This window comes from Monodelphis domestica, chromosome 1 (genome assembly GCF_027887165.1).
Source record: "Monodelphis domestica isolate mMonDom1 chromosome 1, mMonDom1.pri, whole genome shotgun sequence".
In the NCBI taxonomy this organism is placed as follows: Eukaryota; Metazoa; Chordata; class Mammalia; order Didelphimorphia; family Didelphidae; genus Monodelphis; species Monodelphis domestica.
In genome coordinates, this window is record NC_077227.1 from 263,382,087 (window position 1) to 263,409,716 (window position 27,630).

The following is a 27,630-nucleotide window of genomic DNA, read 5'->3' on the forward strand; positions in this document are numbered from 1 at the left end:
CTTCTATTTCCATTTTGCCTTCTAGTTTTAAGAGATCTAGGTAGTTTCTCTTGAAATGGAATGTCTACATCGTTTTTTTTGGTCATGTCTTTTGGGTAGTCTAATTATTCTTAAAACTTTGTCTCTGACCTTCTCTCTCTCACCTCCCACTGTGTTCCAGGTTAGTTGTTTTTGCATCAAAATATTTTCCATTTTCTTTTTTTTTCAGACTTTGTTTTAAGATTTTTCATCTCATGAAGTCATTGGCTTCTATTTGTTTTGTTCTAATTTTCAAAGTTTAATGCTTGGATATGGTTTTGAACATCTTGTGTCAAGCTATTAATTTCCTTTTCAATTCTTTCTTCCATAGGTCTTACTTCTTTACCAATTGTTTCATCTAGCACTATTACATTGACAAAAAAACATCTCATGTTTCTTTCAGGAATTCTATTTGAATTTGTGCCCAAGTTATGTTTTTCCTGTGAGGGTTTGCATATAGATATTTTGGAGTCATTCTCTTCTAGGTTTGTGTTTTAAGCATCCTAATTATCATAATAGCTTTTTATGGTGGGATTTTTGTTTGCTTATTTTTCTAGATATTTCCTGACTTTGGACTTGATGTTAGGGTTGAGCTCTGGCACTTCTGGAGGGAAGGTCTGGGAAGTTGTTGCTTTCCTGAAGTAATGAATATTGTGTTTTTCCAGCATTTCAGGGAAAGCTCTAGTTTCCAGGACCTCAGGGACAAGATCAGGGATTTCAGAAACTAGAAAATCTCTAGCACTCCCAAAATGGTCTGAACTAGGGCAAAGTTTGATCATTGTCCTCTCACTTTCATACTCCCAACTAAGTTCTACAAGTTCCTGACCTGGGTTTGGGCCTGAGCAACAGTAGACTGCTATTAGACTCGGCCAGCTGGAAAGTGCTGCTGCTTTAAAAAGAAAATTATTTTTAAAGTTCTGATGCTTAAGTGCTAAAATTGCAGGTTCTCCTTTCGTCTGGAATTTCTGCCCTCAATATTCCTCAGAAGGCTTATAACTGAGCTGGAGGCTGGAAGTGATAGTGTATTCTGCTCCTGAGGTCTGAGGCACACTGTTGCTTGCTTCTGAACCTAATCCTCTCTCTGCTGAGAGGTGGGAATGAGTAGAAGAAGCGTTCAGTCCCCTCATTAGTCCATTCTGGATTTATGATCTGGAATTGATGATCTTACTATAAAACTATCATTTCACACCTCTCTCCATTGTAGTGCACCCGGATAGAGTATCCCAATATGGGTCTAGGACCCCTTCTTGTTCTGGTTCATACCCTCTAACTGAGCCCTGGTTTACTTTGCCTATGGACTATTTCATATTAGTCCCCATCCTCAATGTCTGCACTTACTTTCTATGTATCTCCTCCTATCTGACTTGGACTGGAAAAATTATTTACTGTGATTTTTTTTTTTTGGATTTTCTTGTCAGGATTTAGTCTGTTGTACTTTCTAGATTTTTTTTTTTTAGAGCATTGGTGGAGGGGTGGGGGAGAAGGGTGTGCAGAACTTCTTATAAGTTAAAGAAGATAAGAGAATGTGATTTAAATTTCTGGATGATGGCTCAACATACAAGAAAAACATCTTTTGGCTTGGAATGAATTATATCTAATGAAAAGAGAAGAATGCATTTGCCCAAATCCCAGCTGATTTAATGAAGAATCTTCAAACTGAAAAGGAAGATGAAGGGAGAAAAGGGCCTAGTGACTTTAAACTAGATACTAAAGGGAACAGGTAGACCATATAATATTAAGAAAAGGTTCTTGGGAACCACAGGAAAAAAGAGAAAAATATGGCCTAAGCCAGTGAATACAAACCCTTTAGAGAGGAGAGCTGGGCTCTGCCCAGAGACTGAGTGCCATGCCCCTACACTACCCCAGAGAGGGGAGGGAGGAAATGCTCTCACTGACTGCTGGAGAGATAGGGGGGGGTGAGGGGGTGAATGTCTTCAGGTGCCAGTGGAGAGGGGGAAGGGAATAGCTCTGCCCTAAATTCCTCTGGCTTTCTAGTAATGAACTCTGGTGGGTGACTGCAGGTGTGCCCACAGAGGGGGCTCTGTGTGCCTTTTTTGGCACCCATGTCATAGGTTCACCACCACTGGCCTAAGCTATTAAAATAAATTTATCACATGAGGCATATAAAAATTTCTACTGAGGCTTAGTAGAAAGTTTATCACAACTAGAGTTTGACAAAAAAAATTGGTAACATTTGTTCAAAAGAAAGATATTAAAGGAGTAACAATGGAGGGACAATAAAAGATTATCCTCTGGGGAAAAATATTAACTTGAAAGAGAACCAATGGTCGGGTATATTGGGAACAGAAAAAAAGCAAGTGTTATCATGAGAATACATGAAGGCTGAGGAAATGGGGAGCCAAGTTCTTAATGGGGAATCCCAAAAAATGGCACAAAGACAAAGGTAGCACTGAAGATGGACTGTATATATAAAATATAAGACATAAAACACAAGGAAAAGTATTATTGGTGAGAAGTTTATTTCAATGAAGGCTCAGGTTTATTCTTCAAACCTCTTTCCTTATTCCCTTGTTCATAACATACTCAAAGAATGCTTTTCACATCCCTCTACCCTAGAGCATCTTGTATTTTAGGGTGATTGAAAAGTGAGATTGAGTTTAGGACAAGGGTATCTGCAGGCAGCAGGACAGAGTCCTTGAGTCCTACACTGGAATGAATTCACAATGTCACTCTTAACTGGGTATGGACTCCTTTTGACACTGGAATCCTAGGACCCAGCATATGTTTTTTTCACCATTAATCAAGGAATTATGGAGGGGTGGAGAGAATGCTGGGCTACTTTTTCATTAGCTATTTATTAATTATAGATGTTTTGGAATTTCTACAGAAAAGAATAATGAGCTTCCAAAATTATATTTAGTGACATGAGGCTAATTTTGTCTTTGATAACAAAGACATCACCAACCAATTAATTTATTGGTTTTATTGGCTAGCATGATCAATAAATTGATTTTCTTACCTGGAACCCAGCCTCAGAATTTTTAATTATCACATTGTATTTCTCTGATTTGGATAGATAGAAGGGGGTGCTTGAGCTGCATCATGAAGAAATTAAAGGATTCAATATGGCAAAAGTGAGGAAAGAATACACTCTATACATGGTTAGAGCAAAGAAATGGAGATATGTATGAGAAACAGAGAGAAGGTCCATTTGGATGTAAATCACAACCCATTCACATTTGCTTCTCTTATACAATACTTGCCAATGTTCTGTAAATCCTACACAAGAGACATAACTAATCTACTGTTGTTTGTTTCCTACCTCTAAATGTTACATGGGTACAGATGAAACACACAGGCTCTCTCCACTAGTCATCCCTTTATACTCTCTCATTTGGCTTTTTCCTCCTAAATTTTTATGATATATTATGTTTTTACATTATAAACATTTAGAGATTACTTCTACTCTGTGAGAGATTCTTTGTGATAAAGAAAAACAGTTAAGGAAAACTAAAATAGTGATCTCTCATATATGACATCTTCCTATTTCTTAATTTTTAAAAAATCTATTTAAGAGAAATCGATTTTTTCTGCCTCCCCCTTCCCACCTACTAAAAAAGAAAGAAAATTTAGTCAATTACTAAACATTTATTAAACACCTACTATGTGCCAGGCACTGTACTATGCACTAAGAATACAAAGGCAAGCCAATTCCTACTCTCAAGGGGCTCACATTCCCATGGGATAGACAATGTGTAAACAACTATGTACAAACAAGATGTATTCAGGATAAACTGGAAATAATCAGTAGGGGAAGGTACTAGCAAGAAAAACTAAGAAAGAAAAATAAATTCCTTTTAAGAAATAGGCATAGTCAGGCCATCAAAGAACTTCCTAAGAAAAAATCCCCAGGGCCTGATGTATTCACCAGTGAATTCTATCAAACATTCAAAGAACAGCTGTTCTCCAATACTATACAAACTATTTGACATAATAAGCAAAGAGGGAGTTCTACCAAACTCCTTTTATGACACAAACATGGTACTAATTCCAAAGCCAGGCAGGCCAAAAACAGAGAAAGAAAACTATAGGCCCATCTCCCTAATGAATATAGATGCAAAAATCTTATATAGGATACTAGCAAAAAGACTCCAGCAAGTGATCAGAAGGGTCATCCACCATGATCAAGTAGGATTTATACCAGGGATGCAGGGCTGGTTCAATATTAGGAAAACCATCCACATAATTGACCACATCAACAAACAAACCAACAAGAATCACATGATTATCTCAATAGACGCAGAAAAAGCCTTTGATAAAATACAACACCCATTCCTATTGAGAACACTAGAAAGCATAGGAATAGAAGGGTTGTTCCTAAAAATAATAAACAGTATATATCTAAAACCATCAACTAATATCATCTGCAATGGGGATAAACTAAATTCATTCCCATTAAGATCAGGAGTGAAACAAGGATGCCCATTATCACCTCTATTATTTGACATTGTATTAGAAACACTAGCAGTAGCAATTAGAGAAGAAAAAGAAATTGAAGGCATTAAAATAGGCAAGGAGGAGACCAAATTATCACTCTTTGCAGATGATATGATGGTCTACTTAAAGAATCCTAGAGATTCAACCAAAAAGTTAATCGAAATAATCAACAACTTTAGCAAAGTTGCAGGATACAAAATAAACCCACATAAGTCATCAGCATTTCTATATAATTCCAACACAGCTCAGCAGCAAGAACTAGAAAGAGAAATCCCATTCAAAATTACCTTAGACAAAATAAAATACTTGGGAATCTATCTCCCGAGACAAACACAAGAACTATATGAACACAACTACAAAACACTTTCCACACAACTAAAACTAGACTTGAACAATTGGAAAAACATTAACTGCTCATGGGTAGGACGAGCCAATATAATAAAAATGACCATCCTACCCAAACTCATCTATCTATTTAGTGCCATACCCATGGCATGCCATACCCATTGGAACTTCCAAAAATTTTTTTTTACTGATTTAGAAAAAACCATAACAAAGTTCATTTGGAAGAACAAAAGATCAAGGATATCCAGGGAAATAATGGGAAAAAAATACAAAGGAAGGGGGCCTTGCAGTCCCAGATCTCAGACTATATTATAAAGCAGCGGTCACCAAAACAATCTGGTACTGGCTAAGAGACAGAAAGGAGGATCAGTGGAATAGACTGGGGGCAAGCGACCTCAGCAAGACAGTATATGACAAACCCAAAGATCCCAGCTTTTGGGACAAAAATCCACTATTTCATAAAAACTGCTGGGAAAATTGGAGGACAGTGTGGGAAAGATTAGGCTTAGATCAACACCTCACACCCTACACCAAGATACATACAAAATGGGTGAATGACTTGAACATAAAGAAACTATAAGAAAATTAGGCGAACACAGAATAGCATACATGTCAGACCTTTGGGAAGGGAAAGACTTCAAAACCAAGCAAGACTTAGAAAGAGTTACAAAATGCAAAATAAATAATCTGGAATACATCAAATTAAAAAGTTTTTGTACAAACAAAAGCAATGTAACCAAAATCAGAAGGAAAACAACAAATTGGGAAACAATCTTCATAACAAAAACCTCTGATGAAGGTCTAATTACTCAAATTTATAAAGAGCGAAAGCAATTGCACAAAAAATCAAGCCATTCTCCAATTGATAAATGGGCAAGGGACATGAACAGGCAGTTTTCAGCCAAAGAAATCAAAACTATTAAGCACATGAAAAAGTGTTCTACATCTCTTATAATCAGACAGATGCAAATCAAAACAACTCTGAGGTATCACCTCACACCTAGCAGATTAGCTAACATAACAGCTATGGAAAGTAATGAATGCTGGAGGGGATGTGGCAAAGTGAGGACATTAATGCATTGCTGGTGGAGTTGTGAATTGATCCAACCATTCTGGAGGGCAATTTGGAACTATGCCCAAAGAGCAATAAAAGACTGTCTGCCCTTTGACCCAGCCATAGCACTGCTGGGTTCATACCCCAAAGAGATAATAAGGAAAAAGACTTGTACAAGAATATTCATAGCTGCACTCTTTGTGGTGGCCAAAAATTGGAAAACGAGGGGATGCCCATCAATTGGGGAATGGCTGAACAAATTGTGGTATATGTTGGTGATGGAATACTATTGTGCTAAAAGGAATAATAAAGTGGAGGAATTCCATGGAGACTGGAACAACCTCCAGGAAGTGATGCAGAGTGAGAGGAGCAGAACCAGGAAAACACTGTACACAGAGACTGATACACTGTGGTACAATCGAAGGTAATGGACTTCTCCATTAGGGTCAATGCAATGTTCCTGAACAATCTGCAGGGATCTAAAAAATACTATCCCCAAGCAGAGGATAAACTGTGGGAGTAAAAACACTGATGAAAAGCAACTGCTTGACTACAGGGGTTGAGGGGATATGACTGAGGAGAGACTCTAAATGAACACTCTAATGCAAATACCAACAAAAGGGAAATGGGTTCGAGTCAAGAACACATGTGATAACCAGTGGAATCGTGCATTGGCTATGGGAGAGGGAAAGGTGGTGGGAGGGGGGGCAGGGAGGAAAAGAAAATGATCTTTGTTTCCAGTGAATAATGTTTGGAAATGACTAAATAAAATAATGTTTAAAATTTAAAAAGAAAAAAGAAAAAAAGAAATATGCATAGTGAAGCAAACTAATTTTTTTTCATTTACTATATATATGTTTGTGTGTCTTATTCTGCATCCTAAATCTATTGTTTCTTTGTAGCAGTGGATAACATGTTTCATCTTCAGTCTCTGAAGTTATGGAGGAATCACTGTATCCATTATATTTCCAAAATGCTTTACGGAATTGTTGGATCAATTCACAGCTCTATCAATAGTGCATTAGTGTGTCTGTTTTTTGTTTTTGTTTTTCCTCCAAAACTCTTATCTTCTGTCTTAGAATGGCAAGGGTAAGATAACTGGAGTCAAGTGACTTGTCTAGGATCATATAGCTAGAAAGTGTTTGAGGTCACATTTGAATCAAGATCCTCCTGACTTTAGTCCTGGCATTATATCCTCTATCCCTGGTATGTCTGTTTCCCCACAGACTCCTAATAATTATAATTTTTGGCAATTTGATGCCAATGTCTTATTTTATTTTCCCTCCCTTCATTTTAAAGACTGTTACTTTCCTACAGTCACACATGTATAGTAAGCAGCAAAGCTACATCATAAGCACGTAATTAATCAGTTCAATGACAATATTCTTCACCATCAAATCCTCTTCCCCTGCCCCCCCCCCCTTTTTAAATAAAACCCTTACCTTCCATCTTGGAGTCAATACTGTGTATTGCTCTAAGGCAGAAGAATGGTAAGGGCTAGACAATGGGGGTCAAGTGACTTGCCCAGGGTCACACAGCTGGGAAGTGTCTGAGGCCAGATTTGAACCTAGGATCTCCCATCCCTAGGCCTGACTCTCAATCCACTGAGGTACCCAGCTGCCTCCTCCCCTTGCCCTTTGATTGCTTATAATCTGCCAAAACTACAACCTTGAAAGAAAGCACATATAGAAGCAGATGAGATTGGCTACAAATCTGTTACAGCCTGAACTGGATTCTTCACTACTGCAGAGTAATTCTTTTATTTTGCATTGACTGATTCATCATCATCTTATCCATAGGATATGTTATGAACTTTCCCTTTTCTAAAGCCTCCTACGAATCTCAGCAGAGGATGACCATGCTTCATAATTTCTTGGGGAAAGTAGTCAACAATTATCAACTTCCTTTGTTCTCTAGTTCTACATCTCAAACACCATCAATATCATTTCTCATTCTCTCCACCATTGTTTCAGTTTTTGATGGACAGGTGGCTCTTCAGCTCCTTAAGATCAGTCCCTTTACTAACTGAGTAGTCTGAATCCCATATTCCCTCCTATTTCCTCTGACAAAACCTTCACTTGGCCCTACCATCCCTTCAAGTTATCATCCAATATCTTTCCCTACTCCCAAAGTAAAACTCTAGATAATACTGTCTATACTCATTTCCTCCATTTCTTTTCCACTTCTCTACTTATTTCAATATGGCTTTCAATCTTACCTCCTATTTGAAAATATCTTCTTTAAAATAGTTACCAAGTATCTTGTATTGCTAAAACTTCCTAGCCTTTACCGAAGTCAGAAAATATTTGATTTTATCCTTTTATGCCCACTTTCTACTACTCAATAAGTGCTTAACTCTTTTAAAAAAAATTGGATTAAATACTTATTTCTCAGTACAAAATAATATTTGATTACATTTGTAAGCCACAGTTTGTTCAACCAATCACAACTGATGGGCACCCCCTTTGTTTTAAGATATGTGCTACAATTATTGTTATGAGTTCTGTTGCATTTATAGGGTCTTTCTTCCCATTTTTCACTTCCCTGTAGCATATTCTCAGAATGAGGATTATTGAGTCAAAAGATATCAAATTTTGTGACTTTCCTAATATAATTTTAGATGCTAGAGAATCGCTCTTTTTCTTAATGTATGTGTCTATTTTCTGTGTGGATTTTGAACTTTTATATCAATAGGAGCTGTTCTTATTTTAGCTGCACTCATCTTGTTTGAGGGGGAAAAATATGGTAGATAAAATACTTAAATGTGTCTTTTATGATTTATTTTATTTAATTTCCTTCTATCTCAGTTATGAAAGATAACTTATGCTTTCTAAATTTTGTGTGACATAACCTTTTATATTTAGGTTATATAAAGAAATGTTTATTGAATTAATCAATTTCAGAATACAAAATAGTCTTTCACTTATTTAAGCATGCTCCCTATCTGCAATTGTTACTTACCAGAATATACATGAGTCGGCTCTGGGTTAAAATCCAAGCTATTCTGAAATAAATTCCTTGACACTCTTTTTCTGCTAAAACATAAATCATCACTGACTGGTATTCCTTGAGAGGACCTTAATTTTGGAGCTGGGATGAAATCATATGCAGAGAACTATAAAGAACAGAAGAATAAGTTAGGTAAAGGTAGCTTTAGCTTAACTATAACATGATATAACATGGTAAATGATAGCTAGCATTTATATAGCATTTCAAGTTTAATAAATACTAGATGCATTACCTCAATTGATCTGAAAATAACCTTGGGAGTTAAGTGCTATAGGAAACGGAGGGTTAGAGAGAAGTACTTGTCCAAGATCACACAGCTATAATAGTAGGGGGTAGGATTCAGTCCAAAACTTCACTATTTTCCCTCTGGCTACTTTCCTGGACATCATCATCTCCTGAAATCCATCATTCTACAAGAAGACACCAACTCTGAATACCCTCTCAACAGCTCTGCTCTGTCCCTCTGGTTGGAGAGGGTGAGAAATGGATATCTGGAAACTCTGGCAAGATCCTCAGTTTGAAGAACACACCCAGAGAATTCATTATTTTTCCATTCAACCACTCTCCTGAATTTCAAGATCTCTAGAAATTCATCAATTTGCAAGATTAAATCAGTTCTGAAACTCTCACTTTTTATGTTCATTTCCCATCCCTGCTACAGGATTTCATCATGCCAATGGCCAGTAACATCTCCTCCACCCTTTTCATTTTTTAATATGCAGTATTTCCCTTTAGTTCTAAAGAATTGGTGAATAAAAGAACAAAGCATAAAAACAACAGAAAATTTCAAATAATGACATCAATGAGAGGTCAGTGAGTTAACCTACCAATTTTGAGGACTTGGCCAAAGCAATCCCCTGGTGAAAATGTCTACCTCTTAATACTTTCATCAATAAGAAAAAGAACAGATCAATAAATTTCACAGGTAAAATAAGGAAAAAACCATAATATTTTAAAAACTAAATAAATAACAAAATAGAAATTCTAAAATTAAAAAAGAAATCAACAACATTAAAAGCAAAAAATCCACTTAAGTGAAAAATAAAACTAAGTGTTGGTTTTTGGAAAAACAAAACCAACACCACCAACAGCAAATCCACAAAACAGATTAAGCATTAACTACACTGACTAAAAAAAGAAAAACAAACTGCAAATTTCAATGTTTTCAACAACATTCAACATTTCAACCACATATTTATATAACATGTGTAAGAGGGATAAAGGCAACTTAAATAATGGGAGTGATATTAAATGTCATGGTAGTGTCAATGTTAACAACACTAACTAAATTATTTTCTTATTTAGTTCCATACAGAATTCCAAGGATTACTTTGTAGATCAAGAAAAAAAGAGAAAGAGATTAAGTCTATCAAGGGAAATAATGGAAGGTGATCTAGCAGCACTAGATCACAAGCCATACCACAAAGCAATAATCATCAAAACTATTTAGTACTGGTTAGACACAGAAAAGTTGATCTGTGAATAAGATTAAGCACATAGACTAGAGAAACAAATGAACATATATTATGGTACTGATGAAAAGTAAGGATGAACTACTAGGGTAAAAATATTCATCATCTCTCCAAATTTACTGGGAAAAGTAGAAAGCAATCTAGCACAAATTAGTTTTAGAGTAAGATCTCATATCATACAATAGAATAAACTCCAAATGGCAATGGGGCCTGGATATGTAAGTTCACATAACAAACATATTAGAGAAGAAATTAAGGAATTGCCTATGGATATTTCAAAGTGGAAGTCCTGGATATATCTCAGAATGTTCAAAAGTGAACTCTTACCTTTCTCTCCAAACATTTCAAATTCCACTATTTCTGTTTAAAAGACAACTATTCTTTCAGGGAGAGCTAGATAGTGTAATAGCTAGTCAGGAAGACTCATCTTCCCAAGTTAAAATCTCCAATACTTATTAGGTGGGTGATCCTGGGAAAGTCATTTAACCTTGTTCACTTCAGTTTCCTCTTCTTATGAAAAGAGCTCAAGAAGGAAATGGCAAACCACTCCAATATGTTTGCCAAGAAAATCCCAAAAAGGGTCATGAAGAATCAGACATTAAAAAAAGACTACACATGATGAAACGTGCTATCTACCACTCCAGACAGAGAATTGATAAAGAGCACACAGATTTGAAAATATTTTCTTGACTTTTTATTTCTTGTAGGTGGTTAGACTAATACAGGAATTTGACTTCTTAATGGGTGGGTGAAAGGGAGAGAGAGAAACTTAGAACTGAAAATAAAATTGAATTTTCAATATGAAGAGTTCTCTTATATGACCATAGTTTCCCTCCGTATCTCCCTTTCCAAAGGGCCACCTAACATAGCAAGTAGTATTTTAAAGGATATTTTAAAAAAGAGGAAAAAATCAGCATAAAACAAAAAATGTGCAAAGAAAAATACCTGTGGACCATCTGTCTCTTCAGAGGTGGGGTGTATTTTCTCACATCTTTTTCAAGTCATTCTTGTGCTTTGTAATTTTTGCAAATATTCCTTTTTTTGGGGAGCAACTGGTTCCATTTACAATGTTGTAGTTATTGTACATATTGCTTTCTTGACTGTTTATTTTACTATTCATCAGTTCAAGTAGATTTTTCATTGTTTCTGTGACAGTTGTCCTTAATTACAAAGGATACGTATAAACCTATCACAATTTGTTTAGCCATTCTCCAATTGATGGGCATCTACTTTATTTATAATTCTTTGCTCTCAGGAAAAGTGCTGTTATAAATATTTTAGTGTCTATGAGGATTTCTTATTAACAAACCTCACTGGTATATAAACCACGTAAGAGAAGCCTTGGCTCAAAGAGTACGACATTTTAGCCACTTTATCTGCATAATTCAAAACTACTTTCCAAATGATTGTACTGATTTATAGCTTCACCAACAATGTGGAATTAACTGACTTACAGCTCCACCAACAATGTAATTTCCCACAATCCCGCCAATATTTACTATTCCTACTTTTTATCTTTGCCAATCTACAAGGTAAGGTTAATTCTGAGGAGAGTTTTGATTTTCATTTCTCTTATGAATCATTTATATTTTCACATGGTGGCAAATAGTTTACAATTCTTCTTTTGAGAACTGTTTATATCTTTTGACCACCTATCTATTAGAGAAAGTCTTATGGTTTTACACACACACACACACACAGAGGTATAGAGTATGTATGTATTTAGGGCAGCTATATAGCAAAGTAGATGGAGTGCTGAGCCTGAAGTTAGGAAGACCTGAGTTCAAATTTGACCTCAGACCACTTACTAGTTATATGACCCTAAGCAAGTCACTGAACCCTGTTTGCCTCAGTTTCCTCATTTGTAAAATGAGCTGGATAAGGAAATGATATACCACTACTGTAAAGAGTCAGACACAACTGAAAATGATAGAACAACAAATTTATGTTTATTATAATTATATATAGTCTATTTAATTATGAATGTATGTTTGTATTTTTTATAAATGTTAGATGCCAAACTCTTATGAACAAAATGTGATATAAAATTGTTTTGTTTTTCTCCAAAATGATTTCCTTCTTATTCTAGGTGCATTAATTCCATCTGTGAAGAAATTTTTTCAGTTTCATATAATGGTAGTTATCTATTTGATCTTTTATAATTGCAACTATCTCTTGTGGTTAAGAATATATCTTCTGTTCAAAGTTATATTATCTGCTTTTCTTCTAATTTTGTAAAAGTATGATCTTGAATATAAGTCATATAGTTATTTAAAAAGCATTGTAGAATATCATGTGAAGTATTGGTGAAAGCTAAGTTTCTGCTAGACTGTTTTCCAAGCAATTTTTATGAAATATTTTCTTTCCTAAGTAAGTTAAGTTTTCTGGTTCATAGTTCCCTTAGTTATTGAGTTACACTATTTCTACTCCTTTCTTGTCTAGTCTATTTGTTTCTCTAAATTTTTTAAAATTTAGAATATTTTTCCATGGTTACATGATTCATGATCACCCCCCCCCCCAGCTGACAAGCAGTTCCACTGGGTTATATATGTATCATTGTCTCTTAACATTAAAACCCTAATCGTATCCATATTGTGCTACACTATCAATCATATGTTTTTCTTCTGTGTTTCTTGTTCCCACAGTTCTTTCTCCTAAATTCCTTTGGATTGTCCTGGATCATTGAATTGATGCTAATAGAAAAGTCTATTACATTCGATTCTGCCATAATATACCAGTCTCTGTGTACAATATTCTACTGGTTCTGCTCCTTTTGCTCTGCATTAATTCCTGGAGGTCTTTCCAGTTCACATGGAATTCCTCCAGTTTATCATTCCTTTCAGCACAATAATATTCCATCACCACCAGATACCACAATTTATTCAGCCATTCCCCAAATCAATTGTCCTGAATGAAGATAGATCCCTACCCCCTTATACTTGATTGGATTTTAGTGATAGTGATAAGTTAGAGATAATCAATAGTGTGAATCTAGAGTGATTAGTATGACACTCATTATGATACAATCAGTAGAGTTCATGATTTATAGGTTTTATAGAATCAGATTAAGAATAGATTTTATAGGATAAGCTTTTAGGAGAATAAAAGTTTGTAGGAATATAGAGTTTATAAGGATTACTTACCCAAGCATAAAAACTGCTTCTAAGGGGATTTTCAACCCCTCCCTAAGCTTGTACTTCCCCCCTCAATCATAAGATGCTGGCATTCTAAGTTTCATGACCAAACTTGTGATAAACATCTTGCACCTCTCCCTATTTGGAAATAGCCATCTGATTCTGAATTAATGGTCATTGCACACCCAATAAGAATATTATGATATTATCTTGTAACTCGACCTTTAGATTAATGTGGGCATTGCTAGACAAATTGACCAATCAGCTTTGTAGTTGGGCAACAGTTTCTAAAAAAGGTTTGCGTGATGCTACATCTTGTGATATGTCAGCCTTGTACGGAAATTATTCATTTGCTATAATCTGTGTATATAAACCAGGCCTCCTCCTCTGGTTGTCTTCTCTTGCTGCGGTCTGTCTATGTAACACATGCAAGAGAACGCTTTTATTGGAGGACTTGGCCCTCTTCCAATAAATTCTAGCTTTTTGCCTCGACTTGGAAAAATTTGGCTCTTTTGACTTTATTTAACCAAATTGTTAATATTGGGGCAGTGGACTTCTATTGCTCAACACAATGGACACCCCTTCATTTTTCAATTTTTTTGTCACCACAAAGAGTGTGGCTGTAAATATTTTTATACAAGTCTTTTCCCTTTTGATCTCTTTGGGGTACAAACCGAACAGTGGTATGGCTGGGTCAAAGGGTAGATATTCTTTTAAATTTCTTTGGGCATAATTCCAAATTGCCCTCCAGAAGAATGGTTGGATCAATTCACAACTCCACCAGCATTCTTTCTCTCTTTTTTAGCCAATACTAGACCAATTTTGATAACTGTTGCTTCATAATATAGTCTGTGGTCTTGAAGTGCTATTATCCCTTTGTCCCTACCTCTTTTCATCATTTCTTTTGGTATCCTAGATCTTTTGCTTTTCCTAAATATATCAAGTTGTTTATGTATCCTCTTGGTAACTTGATTGGTATAGCATTTAAAATGTAAATTAAATTGGGTATTGTTATTTTTATTATATTAGCACAACCAATAAATATTCCTCCATCATTTTCCATTGGTTTCTGGGTATACTGGTATCAAACTTTGGTACCAAGTTTGAAAAGGCTGTTCCATCTGTGGAAATCACTGCCATAGTATTATCAACTCTCTATAGGCACTTGAGACTGAGAGTCCATTATTGATGACAGAGTAGCTGAAGATATTCAACTTTCTCCTCAGGGTCAAGACTGCCAACCTACTTCTGGTTGTATCTACATTTATCAATACAAACTTACAGAGATGGACTTCCATACTATTCAAGGCCTTCTTCCCTCCAAATACCATGAAGAAACTGAAGAAATGAGTTTGACCCTATGTCCATAATTCTCTTATTTAAGTATCTGTCTCATGATTCCACAAACTCATTCTAGTCAATCCAGAATCTCATCCTGGTGTTAATCTTTATAGTCATTGTTCTTTTAATCTTTTTCCTAGTCCTATAAATCTCCAAATGTATAGATATATACTAGAGCACTCTGCTTCACAAGTCTGGCAACCCTATGAAACCATCTAGTAGTTTCCTCAACTCTAGTTATGAAATGTTGGCTGTACATTTGAAGAACTGAGATAAACATAATTTAATGAAGTTTTTAAAACTTCAAGTGGGGGTTATATGGAGTCATCGAGAGAAAAGACCTTATTTCCCTTTATTAATAAGAATAATCTAATAAATTTGCCTGCATTTTAAACAAAAAAAGCAGGCACATACATTTCCTCAAATCTGAGATCACCTCACCCCATTATTTGTTCCTACTTTTCTCAAAAGGCCAAATATAGATAAAGAATAAATCTATGTCTCTCCCTTTACCTCATTCCCAAAGAAAATCGGCCTGCTCTCGGCCTGCAAGGCCAATAGTTTGTCCTGTTCTTGAGATCTTCAAGCAGAGGTTGAATGACTATTGAGGAGTATTTTATACTAGAATTCCTTTTGTGTATGAGTTGACCGGAGATTATATCTAATTCTAAAAAGCTTGAAAATGTTAACTTGCCTTATTGTTGTTTTTCCAAATTGTTTTAATGCTTTCATTTTTTACAAGTTATTTCCTGAAGTATCACTCCCCACTCCACCTCTCATTTTGTACCCATTCCTCCTTAACAACAAATACAATTAAGTAAAATAAATTAAAATATGACTGTCAGGGTTCAAGAATGGTCATGGCAGTTAATATGTTCAGCTGTCTCTTAGTCACAAAATCTAATTCTGAGACTAGCATCAGAAAATGAAAAAGAGGAACAGTATTTCAATTAATGCTATTTTGAAGAATAGAGGTGGTAGAGATGGACTTATATTAAAACAGAATGAAGTAGAAAGTATAGAAAATTAATAAAGTCAGATTTGAGGCGATAACCTATGGCATGAGTACTACCAGAAGGAAAAAGTTGCTTCTTTAAAATGAGCCAGCACATGATTGTACATGTAAAATTGATATGAGATTGCTTATCCTCTTAAGTGGCAGCCGGTTGGAGTGGGGAGGGAGAATTCTAAACTCAATAGTCTTTGAAAAATGTTGGAAACTATTTTTATATTAAATTAAATATTAATTCCTCTTAAATATTTCACTCTTTAAGAGAAGCAGGAAGGGTGTTACTTGGCTGTACCATTAACTAGCTGAGTGACTGTACAAATCATTTTAATCTATGGGACTTGGTTTTCTGGTCTTTAAAGGAAGTATTTTGGACTAGATTATCATTAAGGTTCATTCTGATTTTAAAATGCTATCCACATTAATTCCTGGAGCAGTGGTGGAATGATGTAATAAAAATGTTGTTAAAGAATTCTTATTTGCCCTCCTCACTCTACTTGCTTAAATAACTTTCTTTTTTATAAACTCTCTCTGCTTTGTAAAGATGTGTCAAAAGGATACATAATTGTTTGAAAAATAAAAAGAACAAAAAAACTTTTTTAGCTTGGAGTGAAAGACAGCCCCTCACTACCTTCCCAATAAATTTACCCAAACCATCAAATGCCTATGGTTAACACAATTTATAAAGACAATAAATGCTTAAAATAAGAAAGGGTCTTTCTGATGGGGAAAAAAAAAGAGCTTTTCCTGGTGGAAGCCAAAGGAGAAAAAAGTAGAAAGAGAATTATTGACTTGGTTCCAGCAACACAGGAATTGTCTCAACATTCTTTTAGTACTTGTCAGCCACTAGAGCCCTAGCCAGACTCCTCTGCATGGTTTGCAGCCTCTCTAATTCTACCTAGCTTAATGAACCTTTCCCTCTTCCAGTTGCAATTACAATCTTTGGCAAGGATATGCCAATTCTGTTCTCTAAGGTGTTCTCTGCCTTACCATTTCCCAAGCAAAAGGCCTAGAAAGCAAGATTGTTTCAGCAAGGAAGTGCGTTTTAGGCTTACCTTTTCCTTTCAAAAACTCTTGCTGATATAATCTCAAGACCCTCTTAATAAGGGACTGTTGATGGGAATATTGGAAGGAAAAGAACCATAAATCAATGTGTGTTGATTAGCCAGCATTTCCCAAATAATCCCCAATGGTCATAACCAATGACTATTTTCCCAAGAATTACCAAATAGTTCTGGGGTTCAGTGTTCAATAGTCTTTTGGTTTGTTTTTAAACTGTTGGTCCAATCAAATAAATGGGTTGGGAAAACATTCACCAGCCCAAGAGAGGTGGGGGATAAGTTCATGGTTTCTTATCACCTGCTCAGAAGCGTTCTTTAAAACTTTCCATATTGAAATGAACTACTAAAACCCTTACATCTTTTACAGGGTGCAAGCGAGCTTACTCAAAGTTAAGTTTCAAAATGATCCACTTAAATTTGAAAGTATTTACTTTTTTACAAGGTACAAATATTTTTATTTATTATTTAAACCCTTACCTTCCTTATTAGAATCAATACCATGTGCATTGGTTCCAAGGCAGAAGGAGGGGTCATGGCTAGGTAATGGGGGTTAAGTGACTTGCCCAGGGTCACATAATTAGAAGTGGCTGAGGCCAGACTTGAATCTAGGACATGCTGTCTGTCTCTAGGCCTGGCTCTCAATCCACTGAACCCCCCAAAATATCTTTTAATTTAAATATTAATTGGTATTTATAAAACAAAAAGAAACAGACAAATATAATTAAAAAAGTAAAAATCATTAACATTTATTCCTTATTAGTGTTCACAAAATAGCATGACATAAAGTTTCCTTGCCTTGTTAGTAAGCTTCTTACATAGTTCTTCCTAAGGCAGCAGTCAAATCCAGAGTATGATGAGCCCAGGGCCTACAGAAGGGTGTAAATAGGCCATGTAGGGAGATGGTAAATCCTTACCTGGCTGCAATGGAGAATGTGAATGTCAAGAAAAGGGAAAACTGATCCTGACACTAAAGGGGTTGGAATACTAAAGTAGGTCCAGCTCAGACAACAGTGTGTACTAAGTACCACAACACTAAAAAAGAACTGTGGTTCAATTCAGAGGACCTAGATTCAAATTCCATCTTTGACGTTTATTGCTTGTGTTAATTACCTTGAGCAAGTTAAGACCTTCTTGGCCCAGTTTCTTCCTTGGTACAATGGTTAGTTAAGACTAGAGTTGGACTAGATGGCCTCTGAAGTCTCCTCCAGCTCTAGATCTATGATTCAATTACTTAATATATATATAAAAACATAAAACTATATATGCATACATATATGTCTACATATATACACATATTTGAAGAGATTCCAGCAACATAGGATTTGTCTCAATACTTCTTGGTATTCTTAACAGCCACAGTCCCCCTTCACTCCCCCCACCCCCATACAATATTTAAATTCAGCCCCACTAAATATCTTGAAACTCGAGGCAATGTACTATATTGGAAGGAGCCTTGGTCTGAAAGTCAGAAGATTGGGGATCTTATTCCAAATTAGTCAAAAAGAAGGGATGGGGGGAGGTGTGCAGAATAGTATTCTGGATCTGAATCTGTTCAACAAGATTGCTAAAATGGAAATGCCCATAGCGTTCTTCTTTTTTTTTTTGGGAAAATTTTATTTAGGCAATTTAGAACATTATTCCTTGGTTACAAGAATCATATTCTGGCACAATTCCACTGGGTTGTACATGTGTCCTTGATCAGAACCTATTTCCATGTTGTTGATGTTTGCACTAGGATGATCATTTAGAGTCTATATGCCCAAAGCCTTCTAATAAATATAATATCTTCTAGTTTGTGACTGATGAGAATAACAGGCATAGTCTGACATGCACCCTAAATGTTTGTTTTGGAGCTCTCTAATAAACCCATCCTATGTGAATTTCATACATGTCTATCCTTAAATTCACCACAAAATGCCAGAGGTGGACCTTCCCATTATTCTACTGACATTATACAACTGTCAAGTTGAATCTAGAAGCCCCCAAATTTGTAGTTCTTAAAGTAGTTTAGGTGGGGCGGGTTAATCCCATCAGGTGCTAGATTTCTTTCATCCCAAAGGGTTTCTCCCCATAGCCCAAAGTCCTTTGCCCTAGGCTGGATCTTTCCCTTTTTTGTCCATAGCCCCTCACAGTAGTTCCTGTCTGGGATTTCTCATTTTCCTTTGTTACCCTTGAAAGGCCAATCAACTATCCCTCTCATCCTCAGTCCCCAGGTTCCCCTGGAAAGGTATTTAAGCTTCCCAATTTTAATGGATCTTTGGAGCTGTCATAGCTGAACTCTCCTTAATTAAAAGTGGTCTTTCTTACTATTTAAAAGATCTGTGTTTTTCCAGTTTAACAAGGTAATCCAATGATTCTTAAAATATTTCTCCTTGATCTGTTTTTACAAGTCAGTTTCCCTATGAGATACTTCACATTTCTTTTTTTTTTCAGTTTTGACTTTGTTTTTATTTCTGGGTGTCTTATGAAGTCATTAGTTTCAATTTATCCAATTCTAATTTTCAAGGAGTTATTTTCAACGGTAAAGTTTTGACCCTCCTCTTCCAAGCTGTTAATTCTCTTTTCAAATCTTTCTTTAGCTTTTGTCCTCTATAGCACTCAAGTTTGTTGTTTTAACATTTTTTAGCTCTTTTTAATGCTAATGCTGGGCATACCTGTGGGGAAAGAGGGATGTCTGGGTTGAACTATTGTTATCTTACATCCAGCAGTTTCCCAGTTCACTTTGGGAATTTGTAAACTTTTAGTGCTCCCAAAGTGATGTGATCTGGCACAAAGTCTGCCTACTTTTTTTTTCTACCTCTTTGCCTGAGCCCTGCAAGTTCCTGACCCAGGTCTGGGTTTCTCACTTTATCTCTAGTTGGGAGTTTCAGCAAACTTCTGGACTCAGCTATTACTGGTGTGAATCTTAAAATTGCTCAGACTATACCTTAGAAGATTTGGTTAAGCTATTTCCTTATTGTAACAATGGAGATACTTGGTCTAACAAGAATCAGGAATATCTTGGGAACTTTACATTACTCCACCCATACTTAGGTAAACTTTAGGGAAAGATAAAGTTGTAAACTACTGATTGAACAATGAAGGTACTTAACTCATACCTTATAGTAAAGCTAGAACCTTAAGCTAGGTCTATTTTTAGATACAAAAGGATGCTAAGTACCTATAAAGGTTAAATTAATCACTAAAAGGTCAAGCAACTTACAAAGGGCAAGTTTAGCAAAGAGATATGAAATACTCAGAAGATATAATCTAATCAGAGAAGGTGATAACAAAAGAAGATGTAAACTAAGAATGGTCAGTCCTGGGGAAAACATCTACTATGATTGGTAGATGTGAAAATTTAGGGGAGGTGGCATAAAGAGAAATTTCTCTTTAAAGGAGTTGGCTCTCTGAACGTAGTTGGAGTGTGGAGTTAGTTAGAAGAGCTGGGTCTCTGAACTCAGTTCAGGAGTTGAGGATTTCAGTGAAGGACTGGAGTTTTGCTCTGGGACAGATCTTGTGGTAAGTGATTAAAGACTGACTAGTCTCTCTTAAGGCTCAGGCTTAGACCCTTCATACCATTTACTCTCTACTCTCTCTCTCTCTCCCTTTCCTTAATTCCTTCATTTGTATTAATTAAAATCTCCATAAAACCCAGGTGACTTGGGTATTTTCATATTTGGGAATTATTCCCATGGCGACCACTTATTTGTGATTTAAATCAAGACACTAAAAATCATCTTTACAGTTTTGGCAATTCACAGTCTTTAAACCCACATTTTCGCAGATACGCTGGTCTGTACAAAGTTCTGCAGGCTAATAGCAAATTAACTACAGGCTTCCCTTTGTGCTTTGGTTGGTGCATTGCTGATTTCAACACTGGGCTGTAGGTTGGAACTCTGACCTTGCTCAGCTCCTGAGATCAGAAGTAGACATTTACAGTGTACTTCCAGAATTTATTCAGTAAAGATTTAGGGTCTATGCTTGTGAGTGATCCTCTCCACCCAGACCTGTGACCCAGAACTGAGTAGTAGGCCACAGACCTACCAGATGGCACCAGGCATGTCCTGTGTCAACAAGGAATCTAGAAACCCTCAAACTTGTAGCCTAGTAAGATCTGATGAACCCCAAGTTTCAGGGTTAGCTTGTAAGCTGGAGATCCAAGTTGGTCCCAATTCCCTGGAGAATCCACCCAGAAGGGAATCTCAGACTAATAGTTTCAGACAACAATAGACCTTAAGATATTTAATGGACTTAGCTAGGTAGAGTTAACAGATTTTAATCAAATGCTAAAATATACTTTTATCTCAGGAGTCTCTCCCTTAGGATCAGAAATTCTTTCCCAAGAAGACCCACACCTGTGTAGGGATAGCCATTTTAGTATCCATTTTAAATAGCCCACATTCCCTTATACCCTAGCCTCCGGCTATGGCTCCTTTCCCAAGCTTCATAGTATCCAGTCAGTAAAATTTGAACACTCCCATTTCCTTGTAGCTACGGTAATGTAAATCATTCATCTTTCCCAGTCCCTGGATTTCCCCAAATAGTATATAGGTCCCCAAAATTCTTTTTTCACTCTGAGCAGTCATCTAGCATAGTGGTACTCCTAGGAACACAGAGCTGAACTCCTATCCATAAAGAGTGGTTTTTCTGACTATTTAAAAGTTCTGTGTTTTTTCCAGTTTAATACCTGTAACCTATGCTAGTTCAAGGATCCTCTGGAATCTTTCTATCCTGTTGTCTAATTTGGTCCTCTTTCAGGTCCTTGTAGATGGAATACTCCCTGCCATGTGTGCTCCTGGCTAAACACTCCCAGCATTTGAAGATTTCTCTATCTCTCTACTGAGTCCTGGGCTGGAAAAACGGGTCATGTCTCTTTTCTTAGTTTTAGGGATAAGAATTCATTTGAGTCAGTTTTCTAAATCTCTGGAGGAAATATGGTTGAGAGCCAGGCTGTATTGCCTTCTCTTACTCTGCTATCTTATACAATACCAATGTGACACATGGGCTATTAACACATTCTTTATAGCTATACATGTCTTCAATAGCATCTTTGATCACCTTTCATGTAATTTGCCACCCAATGTTTGTTGTAGTCTCTTTTATGCCCCCTATATGCTTCAGAGATTCACAGAATTGAGAGTAGGAAGGTAACTCATCAACCACCCAGCCCAACCAATCCAGAAAAGGGAAACCCCATTAGAACATACTTAACAAATGGTTATCCAAACTATCTTCCACTAAAGATCTTCTAGGAAAAGGAGTCCACTACCAGTGGAAAACTCATTTTACTTCTGAATTGCTCTAATAGTTAGAATTTTTTGCTCTTAACTTCAAGCTGAAACTGGTCTCTTTATAACTTCTACCTATTGTGTATGGTTCAGCCCACTGGGGCCAAAAAGAACAATTCTAATCCCTCCTCTAGAGTCTTCTGAATTCCAGGACCTTTTTTTTTTTTAACCTTTACCTTCCATCTTAGAATCAGTTCTGTGTATTGGTTCTAAGGCAGAAGAGCAGTAAAGGCAAGGCAATGGGGGTTAAGTAACTTGCCCAGGGTCACACAGCTAAGAAGTGTCTGAGGCCACATTTGAATATAGGACCTCTTGTATCTAGGCCTGGCTCTCAATCCACTGAACTACCTAGATGCCCCCAATTCCAACGTCTTTTGAAAATGTGAACAAAGCTATAATGACTTGGCCTTCTCTCTCCAGGTTATTATAAGAATCAGATTTTTTTTTTCAGTATCTTCATATGACTTAGGATTCATGAAACTTTGGTTTTGATCTCCTTTGGATATTTTCTGACTTATTGACACCCTTCTTAAAACTGTGGTGCTCAGAACAGAGTACTGCAGAGGAGGTAAGATAAAGGCAAGCATATACTAGGGCTGTGATAGCAAACCTATAGTACACATGCCAAAGATGGCACACAGAGACCTCTCTGTGAACACCTGCACTGTACCAGGCAGAGTTAGTTACTAGAAAAGCAGAGGGATTCAGGCAGAGCTGGTTTCCTTCCCCTTCTTCATGGAGCCTCCCAGTCCCTCTGCACTTACTCCCTGAGTTCAGCACCCAGGCCACTCCTCCCCCCTTCTACCTCCCCTTTCTGGGATAAGTGGGTGGGGAGGGAAGGCACTGCAAGCAGTCTGTGGGGCATGAAACATGGTCTCTACTAAAAGGTTCTAAAAGCTTCACCATCACTATACTAGGGAACTCTGGTTTCCTGGACGTTATGCCTCTCTTAATGGAAATGCAAGATTACATCATTTTTTAAAAAATTCTCTTAACCACAATTACCTAGCCCTTACCACTCTTCTGCCTTGGAACCAATACTTAGTTTTAATTCCAAGAGAGAAGGTAAGGGTTTATTTTTTTTTAAAGTATGATATACTTTATTAAAACTTTTTGCTAAAATATAAGTACTCTATATCCATAGCATTCATTCATCTTCTTTTGTAGTTTAATAATCCAATGTGGGTTAGATGCATCTCTAACAGATTTAGGCAAGTTTCCGATGATGCTATACTAGATAATTGGTCAGACTGATGACACTAAGCAGTCACATCAAGAAAACCATTGATGACCTTTAGATCAGATCAACAGAAGAATAATTAGAAGGTGAAGTCAAGATGCCTGCTTTACATAAAAATTAAATGGTTAATAATTTATAGTAAATTCTTGAAGACTTTGCAAGTCAAGAACAGAATAATCTTTACAATTACTGTGCATACTTATTAAAAGCTTATACTTCTAGAATTACTTCAATGTAATTTATTTTTCAATTTCTCATACATGATATGTGAGTTTTTGTTCTTGTAGCTTCAAGCATATAATAAAATGTGTAAACAATTTGCAAACATTAAAATTCTGCTAACAGCAAAAATATTAATGCAACTTTTAGGAAGCCATTGTTTCATCACCATCTGTAGTAGTTTCTACTAAAGGTTTTTAAGAAATATAATAGTCTTGGGGCAGCTAAGTAGCTCAGTGGATGTAGTGCCAGGCCTGGAACTGAAAGCAACAGAGTTAAAATCTGGCCTCACCTACACTTCCTGGCAGTATGACCATGGGTAAATCATTTAACACCAATTATCTAACCTGTACCACTCCTTCTGCCCTGCAACTAAGACTTAGAGCTTTTCTAAGACAGAAGGTAAGAATTTTTTTAAAAGAAAGAAAATGGGCTTTTCAACTATTATTAGACCATCCAAGTAAAAATGCACCTAAAGTTTGTGGTTTGTAATAAGGGATTTTTGCTAGTAAAGAAATGTGGAAAAAAAAGTGACATTTTAAAGTTTTATCTGTATTATTAGCCTTACTTCTGTCACTTCCTTAAGTCTAAAAATCAACAAAACAATAAATCAAGTGCCAGTTTAAAGTGTTTGTCCATTTTTGAAATATAACTGTTTACAAACCATATCAATTGGCCCTCAAGTATGACCTGGCTCTAATAAACCTCTATTTGAAATTCTCAGCACTGTAGCAATACCAATTTTTTTAAAAAAATTAAAACCCTTACTTTCCGTCTTGGAGTCAATACTGTGTATTGGCTCCAAGGCAGAAGAGTGGTAAGGGCTAGGCAATGGGGGTCAAGTGACTTGCCCAGGGTCACACAGCTGGGAAGTGTCTGAGGCCAGATTTGAACCTAGGACCTCCCATCTCTAGGCCTGGCTCTCAATCCACTGAGCTACCCAGCTGCCCCCAGCAATACCAATTAAATAATGCTTTGACCAGATTTTTAAAGATGAAAAACCTAAGCATGTTATAGTCTTAAATGTACATCTTAAATGTACAAAGATGAATCTAAACTGTTATCCTAAGTGAGGTGTGAAGTTATCAAATCAAAACTGATGGAATTAGAGAGTAGTTGGCCATTAATGAGTCAAGGGATCAACAAATTAATCAATAAACATTTATTAAACACTTAGGATGTCCAGGGTACTATGTGAAGTTCTGGAGATACAAAAAAGGGGCAAAAGACCCTGCCCTCAAGAAGCTTACATACTACTGGGGAAAACAACATGCAAACTACTAATCTATACCAAAAAACTTATATGCAGGATAAATGGGAGTAATAGAGGCAGTAAAATTAAGAGGGATTTGGGAAGGCTTCCTGTAGAAGGTGGGATTTTGGCTGGGTCTTAAAGGAAGCCCATGAGGTCAGTTGTAAGATCTAAGGAAGGAGAACATTCTAAGCATGAGGAATACCAAAGAAAAACCAGGAGTTGAAATGTGGAGTATCATGTTCTTGGAATACCAAGGAGGCAAGTTTTACTGGACAAAGAGTACATACTGGAGAGTAAGATATAAGAAAAGAAATGTAGAAAGGGGCAAGGTTATGAGGAGCTTTGAATGCTATATAGAACATTTTGCATTTGATCCTAGAGGCAGTAAAGAACCACTGGAGTTTATTGAGTAGGGAAAGAAGGTAACAATTGGACCTATGCTTTAGGAAAATCTACTAGATGGATACAGGATAGAAGAGAATGGAGAGAAACTGGAAGCAGGTAGCACCACCAACAGGCTATTGCAATAATCCAGGTATGAGGTGATAAGGGCTTATAATATAGTATAGTGGCAGTGTCAGGGGAGAGGAGACATATTCAAGAGATATTGTTGCAAAGTTGGATATGAGAGGTGAAGGATAGTGATAAGTCTATATCTTTAAGGTTGTGAATCTGAGGGACTGGGAGGAATAGGGCACATGGGAGGGGGTAAGATTTTAGGGGAAGAAAAGTTCAGTTTTGGATATAATTAAGTTTAGGTATCTACATGTAGTTCAAGATGTCTGAAAGGCAATTGCAGAGATGGGAGATTTGAGGTTGGCAGAGACTGGTGAAGGAAAGTGTGAAGATTGGATTTGTCTCTCCCTTGATTGTAACAATGAAGGTACTTAGCTCTTCCTTGATTATGAAGATTAAACTGTAATACCCAGGCTATTTTTATATTTAATCCCCAAAGTGTAAATGCCATACTTAAAGTTGAGTATGGAGATCTACCCATTTTGTATTTAACCACAAAAGGTGTAAACATCCATTTCACACATTGAGTGGGAGGTCCTAGAGCAGAGTGTTGGCTGTGATTAGTAGACATAAAGATTAAGGGAAGTGACATAAGAAAAAAGGCCTTTAAAGAGGCCCTTTAAAAAAAGGGCCTGAACTGAGTGCTTCTGTGAATTCTTCTGGGAGCACACACTTGGAAGAACCTCCTGTGAGAAGCAGTTCTGTTAAGACTTCTGCTAGAGGCTACTAGTAATTCTACTGGAGTTGAGGTTGAAGAAGAGCCTGATAAAGAATCTGCTGATTGAACTGACACATGGTGAGTATAAAGGCACTCCCTTTCCTTTGGTCTTTCTGGAGGCATCAGCCTCTGGAGAGGCCCATCATCTTGAGACTCCTTTCCCTTGGCTGGGACCTCTGAACTCCTGCCTGGCTCAAGACTAGACCAGAGCAGCTATCTCTCTCCTTTTCTTCTCTTTCTCTCTTCCTTAATATCTTCCCTCTTTATTGTAAAATAAACTACCATAAAATCCATTCTGACTTTCTTTAGTAATTCATTTGGGATTTAGTAATTAAATCCCTGGTGACCAACTAAAATATTATTCAGTACAACCATAAATTTAACATAAGGTAGATTTGAGAATCATCAGTGGAGATGGTAGTTAAATACATGGAAAGTATTGAGATCACCAAGTGAAATAGGATAGAGGGAGAAGACAACCCAGGACAGAACCCTGAAGGCCACTTCTAATTAAGAGAGTGCGATCTGGAAGACAATACAGCAAAGTAGCAGAAGAGTAGACAGATAGCCAGGACAAGAAAAGGGAAATGATAAATGTTGGAGGGGATATGGGAAAATTGGAAATAACTGCTGGAGGAATTGTGATCTGACAACCATGCTGGAGAGGAAATTTGAAACTATGCCTAAAAGACAATAAAACTGGGCATACCCTTTGACTCAGCAATATTGCTGAGTCCCAAAAAGAGGGAAAGGACCTATTTACAAAAAAAGTTATTGCAGATTTTTTTTTTTTGTGGAAGCAAAGAATTGGAAATTGAGGGGTTGTCCATTAACTGGGGAATGGCTAAACAAATTGTAGTATATGATTATGATGCAATACTATTGTAGTATAAGAAATGATAAGCAGGATGATTTCAGAAAAACCTAGAACAACTTAAATGAACTGATACAAAGTGAAGTGAGCAGAACAAGAGGAACATTGTACAAGACAACAGCAATATTTTTTGATGAACAACTGTGAATGACCTAGTTATTCTCAGCAATACAGTGATCCAAGACAATCCCAGGGAGGCATGATGAAAAATGTCATCTGTCTTCAGAGAAAGAACTGCATGAATGTGAATGTAGAACAAAACATACTGTGTTTCACTTTTCTCTTTAATTTTAATTTAGGATCTTTTCCACAAAATGACTAATATGAAAAATTTTACATGATTGCACATGTAAAATCTATATCAGATTGCTTACTGCATTAGGAAGGGGTAATGGGATAAAAGTAAAGGTAGGAGGAAGGAAGAGAATTTGTAACTCAAAAAAATTTTTAAACAGATGTCCTTTCTTGCTTTTTAAAAAAATTTCTTTGGGATACAGACATAGTAATGGTATTTTTTCAGCTGAAAAAGTAGGGACAAGGGAGCCATAAGAGACCTGAGGAGGGATGACAAGGTTTTGAGGAGCCCCTATTGAGAATAGGAGAGTGATTTATCAAGGGAGGTGTAGAAAGATTACCT

General features: G+C 36.5%; 1 protein-coding gene across 9 annotated transcripts in view; it reads right to left on the reverse strand.

The window, feature by feature from the left end:
* The window catches only part of TOGARAM1 (TOG array regulator of axonemal microtubules 1), a 96,228-nt gene that overhangs the window by 49,575 nt on the left and 19,023 nt on the right, over positions 1-27,630 (reverse strand). For all 9 annotated transcript variants that reach the window (XR_001623585.2, XM_056810774.1, XM_056810773.1 and 6 more), the window contains exon 2: positions 8,837-8,990. Coding sequence is in view for 8 of the 9 variants with exons in the window: in XM_056810774.1 (XP_056666752.1) it covers positions 8,837-8,990 (154 nt within the window). In the remaining variant the exon portion in view is untranslated. The remainder of the gene's footprint in view (positions 1-8,836; positions 8,991-27,630) is intronic.